This window comes from Amborella trichopoda, chromosome 8, assembly GCF_054954075.1.
Source record: "Amborella trichopoda isolate Santa Cruz 75 chromosome 8, AtrichopodaSantaCruz75HAP2 v2.0, whole genome shotgun sequence".
NCBI classification, from domain to species: Eukaryota; Viridiplantae; Streptophyta; class Magnoliopsida; order Amborellales; family Amborellaceae; genus Amborella; species Amborella trichopoda.
The window spans coordinates 44,189,690-44,200,726 of record NC_142343.1 but is presented as its reverse complement, the minus strand read 5'-3'; the positions used below and the strand labels follow the sequence as shown (position 1 = coordinate 44,200,726).

The following is an 11,037-nucleotide window of genomic DNA, read 5'->3' as shown; positions in this document are numbered from 1 at the left end:
AACATCACTATTTTCATTATTTTTGTTGTTAGAAATTTTTGAGAAAGTTAATACCAAAAATTTGAGGATTAAAAAAAAAAAAGAAAAAAAAAAAAGAAAAAAAAGAAAGCTCGATATGTATTGGGCGCAGGACCACATCGTAGGCCTCACGCAGGGGACCACCTAGCCGGGGCCAACTTGGTATTTCTACAAAGAGCTGGACATTTGTAGACCACGAATCGATAAGAATGGTTACGTCTTTTGGGAAAAAGACTAGGGGAAAGATAGTCATTATTCGACTATAAAAGACCAGGAGAGCGTATTTTTACAGGCCCTGCGAATTTGTGGGATCGGAAGGGGGGGTTTGCTCTTGGATTTGGTGGAGGTCTCGCCTCGCTCCATTTTTGCCGAGACCACAAGAATTTTCTCTCTCTAAAGAACCCACCCCGTTTTCTCTCTCTGAAATTGGATCCCTTCGCCTTTACGTCCTGCTTCTCTCTCTAGAAAGGTCAGGGCTGCATTTCTCCCCCCTTTCTTGCAGTATTTCCATTGCAGGCTTTTCGTGCTTTTTGTTGATATTTTTCTCCGTAGATTCTCTCTCTATCTCTCTCTCTCTCTCTCTGTGCTCTTCATGTTTGTAGAGCTACGGTCTTCCTGCCTTTTTGTTGTTGTATTTAGGGTTTGAATCAGGGTTTCAGTGTACGGGAGAAATATTGGTTTACTGGTTTGATCGTGTTGTATTAGTCTCCTTTTCTAGTTTTATGCTTTTTGGGATTTCCTTTTGTGGTAAAAGGAAGGAAAAGATATGGCTGTTTTACCTTAGTTTGCGATTTGGTATATATTCCTGCCTTCACATGTACGTTTTGTTTGAAAGAAGTTAGGGTTTCTTCTTGTGTGGTTATTCAATTTGTCGGACTATCATCTGATATGGGACTAGTGGGATTTATTTGTCTTGTGGATAAGTTCAGGGTTTCTCTGTTATCTTAACTGTCATTTAGGCGTTTAACCTTCATAGCATTGGGTGGAATGTAGTGTTTTCCTGTTGTGTTGAATCCTATATCAGGCATTTGATTTTGAAACTACAGAGTGCTCTAATTGCTAATTTGGGTTTGATCTGGTTTGAAAACCTAGGTCCATCTCTCTCTTTGTATCTCCTTCTCTTTCTGACTTCAATTTTCTGGGTTGTTTCTGTTTTGTTTACGTTTTCTGTAACATTTGGGTGGACTTACCTTTTTTATACTGTGACCATGGGCGCTTATTCTGCCTGTGACTATTGTTTATGGATTCATTTTGTTGCTATTGTTGTTATTCTGCGTTATTATCTCTTTTATTGTGTTTACATACTCTGCCTTGGGTTTTTATGGTATCTGAAATGGTCCTTTTTGCAAAATCATGGTTTTGATTTTAGCTAAAATCATTCAGATGTTTGACTTTTTCATTATTATTTATTTGAATTGTAGTTCATCATTCATGTACTCGATTACTGTTCGAGTCTTTTTTTGTACATTTTTTCTTGTGTTTTGGTTATTCATTTGGTTGAGTACGGTTATTGGTCATTTTGTTTTCTTCTTAACTATGTCATGTGTTTCAATTTGGTTTAATTATTGAGAATTCTTGTAGTCTTGTTGTATGGCATTGTCTTTATTCTGTACTCTGAATTTTTTTTTGATTTTTCCAATTTATATCCAGCTCTTTCAATGGCATCGAAGCGTATTTTGAAGGAACTCAAGGATCTCCAAAAGGATCCCCCGACCTCATGCAGTGCAGGTGCATTAATTTATAACTGCACTCGATCTTCTGTATTATTGATGATTATCATGGCATACATGTCCACCATATGTAATGTGCAGTTCAAGTTACTATATTCTAGTGTCGCTGATTTTTTGTATTCTTCCTAGAAATGCTAATGACTAACATATCATCTCTTCAGTTGAGTTTATTATTGAAATATTTGAGTCAGTGTCATTTTGTAATTCTGATCCCTCTCTTAAAAAATGCAATACTAACCAAGGCATTAATATTTGCTTGGTTTTTTTCATCTGTTTGTCTTGTAAAATGAATGTTGCTTTACATATATGAGTTTTATCATCAGTAGTTGTTGCCAAGTCCATGGAAATGTACAATACTGTTTTTTCTTTGAGTGAGTTTTTTCTTTATTTGGCTTCAATTGATCCTTTTTCTGAGATCTATTTTGACAATCAACCTTGTTGAGTCTATTTCAGTGAGAAAAATAATGATTTCATGTAGGACCCCAATTTTTAAATCATGGATGTAGGTTTATTATTTGCCTGTTGAGGCAGAGTTGCGGTTACTGGCAATTGTCTTTGCTTGAATTGATTTTATGAATAATTTCTTTTTTGGATATGGAAGAACTAGTTTCTTGGCTTGTGATCTTCACTTATGCTCTCTCTGGGGAGTCGGGGTTTGTTTTGGGTATGTCAGGTGCATGTAATAGCCTACCCACCCACCTGCAATAAACTAGCACCTTGGCACATGATGATTCGGTGCATTGAAATGAGGTGAAGTTGTTAAACAAAGAACTCTGCTGTTGCTCATGTGGTGCTTCCAAATAGGTTTTTAGAGTCAACACTTTCTTGGAAACTAAAGGCTTCCCTGCCTCTCCCCCTTTCCCTTCTCCTCCTTTTCTCTCTCATTCTGAGAAACTTTTAAACTGGTAGTGGCCCTCAGGGTATTCAATCTCTTAATCTCCTGCATGTTGCTTTTTTATTTTTGATCTTATGTATATATTTATGACGTGAGTTTTGAGGCCTCAAATGACATCATCATGCAATGGATGTAGAAAATAATATTTTGCATGCTGTGCGAAATTTTCATAGCTTGTCCAGAGATGGGCACATTCTTGCTGGATTAGACGATTTAATGATTTTTCTTGAGGATTTTGGTTATGGAGATTACAGAAATGACTTGGTTTTTCTTGATAAAGGATGGTGGTTGAGATATTGGGCATCCGTACTTGTGGTGACCAATTTGTGTGTGGTTATTTGCCTGAATTCATAAGGGGAAATGAGTGGTTTTGTTTGGCATTACTGTTTGTGCGGACCCAATTCTTTTTTGATAGAAGATTGGTTGTAGTATGGAAAAGGATGGTAACAGAGGAAAGGGAGGACAAGGAATGAATGATCTAATTGTGTGATGGGTAAAGAGGAGAAAAATCTGGAGCAGACACCTTAGTTTTAGATCTTTCTTTTTTCTTTGGAAAATAAAATCTTTCTTGTTTTCATCGGATATTAAAGTGGTAAAACTGTTTGAAGCTTTCATATATCTAATTATAGATTTAAGTCTGACGGGAATAATATTCCACAACTTGTAATTCATTGGTTTTCACACTGATTTTACCATCTATTATTTGATTTATCAACACAGACAAATTTAGTAAGTAATATAACGTTACATTCTGACATAATAGGTGTGGTTATAAGGACAACAGTGATGATGAGAGGCCATATCTTCAGAAAATTGGCTTGAGACAATTAGGATTTAGTCCTGAGAAACCCCCTAATCGGCAAGACAGCCTCCAAATTGCTTCCCGAGGTATGCACAAAAAGGAAATCATGAGGTCTGCATAGATCTTAAAAGGCATACTCGCAACATCCGTGACTATTCAAGGGCAGGTGACACTTTTGGGGCCCATCTCATCACACTGAGTTTTTCCTTTTTCCAATAGTGGGGACCAAACTTGTTGTGCCACCATTCTAACACTTTGCTCTATGTTAGAAACAGAGAAACCTAGTGGCTGAGAAAATCAGAAGATGTCAATATTTTCTTCTTCAATGATCCAGAAAGAGCCCCTCTATGACTAGAGTACCCATATTTGCCCAGCATCATTCAAAATTTAACTTCAGGGGGCCCATGGATGATCTAGTTGATGTCATTCCTTATAGGCTTGTATAGACTGATGGGAATAGAACTACATTCCTCCATCTACTTGATTGGTCCGTTGCTTTATGACCCTTGAAATCTGTGCAAAGTAGTTGCTATGAGTAGCCATTCTTCATATGTTGTCTTTCATGTGTTTAAAGAGGAACCATGATAGATAAAATTTGGTTGTTGCTTTCCTTCCAAATGTTTCGACAAATTGATAAGGAGAATTTGAAATAGTTTTACCTCGCTTGGGAAGAGGAAGAAGGCTCCATCCTTGTATCAATCCAGACACTAATTGAGTTCTTGATCGCCCAGGACCATAGGGTACTGGCTGCCAGGTAATGGATGGAGAGGTGGTCTTCAGAGTCCTCAGATTCCTTGCACATGTTACATCAGTTGGAAATTTACATTTCATGTTACACATCTAACGTGGTTGGAGCATTTTCTTATATGGTGTTATCCTGCATGGACGTAAGGTCTGCTATACGGGCAACTGAAAACCCCATGCTCCTGGATAAGACAATTTGCTTAGTTGTCTGTGACTAGTGGATGTTGTGGGGAGTATGTACGTAAATATAGATTGAACGCTCATATAAGTTATTCAATGGGTCAAGCCTACTCGAGGTGGAACCTGGTTCAGAGATGGAGATTTTTGTTTTCTTTTACTGAATTTTGACGTGAGGGGGTTGCGGGTAGTTCACCTTAGACCCTATAATGTTTCATTCTGGGATGGAGAGCGTAAGTTTTTGTATCATTTGGTTGGAAAAGATTGCATTAAGACTGGCACTTAAAGACCTTTTGCATGGATATGACCATGAGTGTCAGGGCTAGACACGTATATGGGGTGTTGGATTCTTCAAGGACATGGTTGTGTACTCGCTCTGTCTAGACACGCACATGAAGCATGTGGATCTAGTTTCTGAATTCACAGCAAGTTCTCATTTTTTAATTCATTGGAAAAGAGGAAAGTGTGGTGCTCGTTGTTGAATGCATAACGTCAAAAGAAATTTCTATTTTTGTTTTTTAAGGCTTAGCAAAACAAGTGGTACTCATTTTTAAATTAGCAATAAGGGAATTAAATGTGGTGCTTGGTATTGAATGAAAGTAGCCAAGCACAAAAATGAATTTTTACTATTCTGTTATCGAATGCTTAGCTTAAGCAACAACTTCTCTTTTTTGGAATCCCTTTTGGGGTTTACCTTATTATTCCAAGGTGTTGTGTAGGACAGAGAGGTTGAAGCTTTAAAATGAAACATTTGGGTTTCTGTTATTTTTCTGTTGAAGCTTTAAAATGAAACATTGAGGGAGAGTGATTTTTCAGAAATTACAGGATAGAGAGAGGAAGAGAAAAAGTGATAATTGATATCTTTAAAATATTGAGAATTTTGGTATGTTGTGTGTACCCTTTCATGTTTATGGGTTTTATTGTGGGATTTACTAGGGAGAAGAATCCGACTTGTCATGAGGACAAACCAGATATGTTGGATTCACAGTCTTTAGGTTAATGAAGAATCCTTTTCTTGGATTCTTGACCATGAAGAATCCTGGCGGATCCATCACATCTCGAGAAGAATCATGTCAAAGGATAGGAATCTGACATGTTTTCAGGAGAATCATGGTTGTGTTTGGATTCACTAAGCTTAGGATTCTTAACCTTGAAGCCTCCTGCCAAAGCAGCCAAACATATACCTGTACCTTTGTCGGTGAGGCTCCACAGGGGTACATGACTGTTGAAGAATCCATGTAATGTGGTATGTGGACAGGACAATAAAGATGACAGGTTTGTCTTTGACATTGGCTGAATTTTTTTATTTTTATTTTCTATGTGAAGCATTGCCCTTATATTTCATCTGAGGGAGCAGCAAAGGTTTCCTTTTTGGAAAATTTTGTAGAAGTAAGGTTCTTTTGGCCAGGGTGTTTTGGCAATGTAGTTTCACTTCTTTTATTAATAATTTTATAATAGCTGTTTCATTAGGATTTGGGTTTGGGCTTGATTTGATAAGACCTTGACTATCGCAACACTAAGTTCAAACCCCACCGCCAAACTACCCCTTGAAAGATGGGTTGCTTCATTTTGTGGTTGGTGCTTAAAATGGGTTATATAAGTATATGTAGGATTACATAACACTTAGTTTTCTCACCTTTTGTGTTTGTGAACTATTATTATTTTAGAATTGTTTTGGAGGGATCTATTGTTATTTAAGTATCAGTCTGGAGGTGCTTTTAGATGGTTATGATGAGCATTTGTTTTTACTTTTCGATTTAGTTGTTATTGCGAACGTGTATATCTTCAGGGAGAAGGTTTATTTTTGAAACATGTCAGGAGATTTGATTGCTTCTAAATTGTTAGCATGGATTGATCTACTTTTTTCAATTTTGAGCATTAGTTTATAATCATCAAGACCTGAGTTTGCACTTTGGAAGTGTTTCTATTCATGTGGTATCATCCTATGGTTTGGAAAGGATATAATCAATTGGGTAATGATGATTGAATTGATCGCTATGCATGTGGAGAGGGAGACCCATGATTGTCTCATGTCTTGTCCTCCTCCTCCTTGATTTGGTATATCAGTGTCCTTCCATCATTTAAATGGATGGTTACGACAAAATGGACTATGGGTCTCATAATCCATTCTATAGAACACTTCTCCTTCAGATTCGTCTTTTTGAGTACTGCAGCCTTTCTTTCAACTTGATTTTGTGTGTTGATTTTATTGCCATTGTATTCATCAGCATTTTTACCCTGCAAAAGGACTGCAGTAAAATTTCCTTGCTGCTTTCTGCAGGTCCTGTTGCTGAAGATATGTTCCACTGGCAAGCAACTATAATGGGGCCCCAGGATAGTCCGTACGCAGGGGGTGTATTTCTTGTTACCATTCATTTCCCTCCAGATTATCCCTTCAAGCCACCTAAGGTAAAATGTTTCCTCTATTTACTGGAGTTTTTTGGTTCGAGCTTGCGTCATTTATCTTCTTTAAACAGGGAAGTACATAAATAGTCCTATGGACTATGGATCGATTGATGGATCCTTATTTGACCGATGAAATGATGAACAGTGATGGAGAAACAGCAGTATGCCCATTAGGTCATGTTGTCAGATGGCAATGACATCTGTCCACTGTCATTCCTCCTAAGATAACATTGGTAGATTCTTTTGGTCAACTTCTCTAGGTTTAGTGAACTTTCCCTGTATGGTCAAATATTTTGCTCTTGTTTGAAAGATTCTGTGGACTTGCTGATGCTTGTCCTCTACATATTTGCCCTTTTTGTTCTTATGACTGCAGTACTTTCATAGTTTTGTTCTGTGACTTATCTTTCCCAGTTTGATTGAATTTTCTGCCTTTTTTTGTTTGTTTGTCTGTTTGTTTTTTTAATTTTTTAATTTTTTAATTTTTTTGTGTTTTCATGATTGAATCCTTTTCAAAATGGCTATTTGTTCATATTCTTGCTCGTGGTCTTGGTCTTTGCAACTAATAATTTCTCAGTGTTCTCGACATCTTTCCGTTTGTTCTTATGATTGCACACTTACACGAGAGAGAGAGAGATTCAATTAGAAGGTATGCTTCCATGCTGTCAAATAAAGTTGCGACCTGCAAATAAAATGAGTTCGAGACTTGCTTTATGCACATGCAATAGTATCCCTTTTGTCTGTTTTCTTTTCTGATAAGTTTGGGGTTTGAGGGCTGGTCATTTTTTTTAGTGTCTCTATTTGGTTTTAATTTTTCGAAGGGTCTGCAATTTTCATTTGGAGTATTGACTCTAGAAGCATCATGTGTCTAATATGTGGCCAGTGTGTCCAAAGTGGCCACTTGGGAAAGGAAGAGAGGTTATATTTTTATCTGATATTTAAGAAGAAAAGGGGTTATATTTGTCGTCCTTTATATGGGTTCTTTTGCAGTTACGACTTATCGGATCTCTTCTGGATCTTTGTGGGGAGAGAGCTGGAGTAATAATTCCAAACTCCCCAAAATTTTCTATGATTTGTTTGACAAGGACTTTGGGCTCTTAAAACTTATTGGAGTTCCAAACAATATTACAATAAGTCACTCGTGTATTTCACTAGCAAAAAGAGGACTCTTAACTAATCAAGGTAGCTTTCTGTGGGATCACCATGAGGACCCTTAAAGTTCAAGAGATCTTTGAATGTGGTAAGATAGTGGAGCATGATTATCTTTGGAGGCTTGGTAACAGCATGAGATATGTGATATTTTTGGCAGTAGATATTTGTTTCCATGATCCAATCCTGTGTCCATGCTGGCCATTTCCACTTTCAGTTCTAACTGAAATAATTGGGACTGACTCCAGGTTTTGAAACCACAACTTAATCTTTCTATGGTTATGGATTCTTTTAGATGAAGTAAATGGTTCTCCTTAGATGAAAGAACGAATTCTGGATATTGAGTTAGTTTGTAACCTGTGTTGTTTCTCATGCATTTCTTACTATAATTAGAGCTTTAGATGTTTTTCTTTTCGTAGAAGTTCTTTGGTGAGTCCGCGGACTCTTTGTCTGCCCTGGCTTTCAAGGGGTTTAGGATGCAAAAACACTCAAAGTTACTCGAAATCCATTTCCAACTCAGATCCTTGAATTTGTAGTCCCAAAAATAGTGCAGATCTGATGATCTTTGAAGAATTGAGATGAATGGTCCAGAAATGGATAATTTTTAGAGGCTCAAAATTCATTTCTTTTTTGCATATTCATGATCGTGGTGGACGTGATGACAAATCTGTAAAATTTTGGATCCAAAATCCATGATACATGTCCATGATGATTTTTGGAGGACTTACTAGAATGGGGTTCCTGGACGTGCCGAAACCCTACTTTCTTGTAGTCATACAATAAGACTATGTTTCCGTAATTCATGTGCCTTAAAATCTTCATTGTTTTGGCTGACGCATTCATACAAGTCGAAATATTTATTATGTTTTTGTTTTTTCAATTATCTAGGTTGCTTTTAGGACCAAGGTTTTCCATCCAAACATTAACAGCAACGGAAGCATTTGCCTTGACATCTTAAAAGAACAGTGGAGCCCTGCTCTCACCATCTCCAAGGTTTGGTCCACTTTGAATAACTTTCCGAATTTCTTTTGGTGTCATTATGTGAATGCTGATTTTTTTGACTTGTTTAATCTATTTGCACATATAAGCTACTTTGAAACTGATCAGAAGTACTTATTTATTGGATGTTTCAGTCATGCTTGTTTTGGTTATAGTTGTTTGTGGCACACTGAGCTTGACCAATTTGAGCTCCAATGGTTATGAGTTGATATTGATGATGATGTGTTTTTTGTTAACACAAGGGCACAATTAAATTACCTGAAATGCGAACTACATGTACACTTGGTTTATTGTGGGAATTTGAGTTATGTGCAAGAAAGTACATGGTGAGGGATATGCAATGGGTAATTAGCCCTTGTAAATTTCCCAATCGTTATTGGATCCGATTTCCAAATGGACATCATTCTAACCTACCACTCCCAACTAATTCTCATTCCCAAGCTCCCTTGAAAACTATGGCATTAGAGTGCCGTGATTAAAAAGATGGACTCATATATATATATATATATATATGACTTGTGTGGTTCTCAATTCCGACTGTTGAGTTTTAACCACTGCAGTAATCTATTGTGCCCCTGCCCATGGAATTAGGACCATGGAGTATATTGGATGTTGGATAAAATAATGCAGAAGTGTATGGTGACTTATGTTAAATTTGGAGTTGAATTTATATTAAATCACAACGAAGTGATGCACAATGAGACCATTTACCTTCGGCACAAGGAGATCACTATTACTTACAACCATCCGATGTGAAATCTGGTAGCTTGGGTGTATCACAAAGTTCAAGAAAATTTCTTTTGAGCTTTGAGTTTTGTCAATGGAATCAATACAGCTATCCAACTTCACATACAATAGTTAAGATTAATTGTGACCACCTTGTACCGGATATAAATGGTCTCATGGTAGACTTTTCCATATGGTAAACATAGTTATATGTGATGGTGTGGTTTGTATAAGGATGCGATGCTCTACAACACTCATTTTAGTTGAAGGTGTAGATGTGACTTTCTTCTGAGGCTATAAAAAAAGGGGCATATCATTAAGAACAACGTTAAATCTACACCGTTTAAACAAAGTGGATGGTCTAAAATTAATGCAGCCTTATTTCTACAAATAAAGTTGCATCCTTATATGAACTTTACTTTTCCAATAATGTAATGCATGTACCCTATACTTGTAATGAGTTGAATTTATAAGTATGACACACATAGGTATACACATTATAAGTATCACGTACTTGTCTTTCCATGAAATGTTGAAATTTTGTACATCAAGATGCAACGACGTAGACTCACGTACGCACATGCACAAATGTTGAAATTCTCACGTACGCACATGCACAAATGTACATTGTTGTGAAGCCCTAGTTGGTTTACATTTTGTTTGCTTTTTCATTTTAGCTGAGTTGTGGTTGACCCTTTTTTGGTCAATGGAAACATGGCTTACACAGGTTTTGCTCTCCATCTGTTCTCTGCTTACCGACCCGAACCCAGATGACCCTCTTGTGCCTGAGATTGCGCATATGTACAAGACTGACCGCAACAAGTACGAGACAACTGCGAGGAGCTGGACTCAGAAGTATGCCATGGGGTAAAAAATAAGCATGAAAACTGATAAATTTAGTAAAAGAAGAATCTGGGGAAAAGATGGTGGTTTCCATTAGTATGGTGAAGGACATTGGTGTGTTTCTTGTTACTTTCTGATTTTCCGTAAAGACCCCACGCAGAAAAAGAGTAAAAGGAAAGAGAATGGATGCTTTTGATACGGTGGCTGGATAGCAAAGTTATGTACTTGTGGGTGCTTTTTCATTTTCGGGTTGTTTCTCGTTTTTCGCTTCAGTATGAAAACCTTCCGTTTTCTCTGACTGTTTACATCATGCGCTATGTTGCTTCCCATTGGTGGCTGTGTGTGTGTGTGAGAGAGAGAGAGAGGGGGGTGGGGGGATGGATTTGAATAAAAGAATTTATTGAGCGATGGATTTGAATAGAGGAATTTATTTGAAAGATGGGTTTGAATAGAGGAATTTATTAAGATACCTGTAAGAGATGGAAGTATTTTCCACCCCATTTGCAATTATACCTGGTATCTTGGTATCTTTAAATTCAATCAAAGAATCT

At 37.2% G+C, this 11,037-nt stretch overlaps 1 protein-coding gene across 1 annotated transcript; it reads left to right on the top strand.

Annotated features, from left to right (window-relative positions):
- Positions 1-309: 309 nt before the first annotated feature.
- Positions 310-10,781, top strand: LOC18432387 (ubiquitin-conjugating enzyme E2 10). The gene is made up of 5 exons (XM_006842495.4): positions 310-487; positions 1,669-1,746; positions 6,648-6,775; positions 8,807-8,911; positions 10,371-10,781. The coding sequence occupies exons 2-5, from the start codon at positions 1,677-1,679 to the stop codon at positions 10,512-10,514; spliced, it is 447 nt and encodes a 148-aa protein (XP_006842558.1). The 5' UTR covers positions 310-487; positions 1,669-1,676; the 3' UTR covers positions 10,515-10,781.
- Positions 10,782-11,037: the final 256 nt, after the last annotated feature.

Coding starts and splice junctions, on each gene's coding strand:
- LOC18432387 (XM_006842495.4), top strand. CDS start 1,677: ATGGCATCGAAGCGTATTTTGAAGGAACTCAAGGATCTCCAAAAGGAT. Junction 6,776..8,806: donor ATCCCTTCAAGCCACCTAAG/GTAAAATGTTTC, acceptor TCAATTATCTAG/GTTGCTTTTAGGACCAAGGT. Junction 8,912..10,370: donor CTGCTCTCACCATCTCCAAG/GTTTGGTCCACT, acceptor TGGCTTACACAG/GTTTTGCTCTCCATCTGTTC.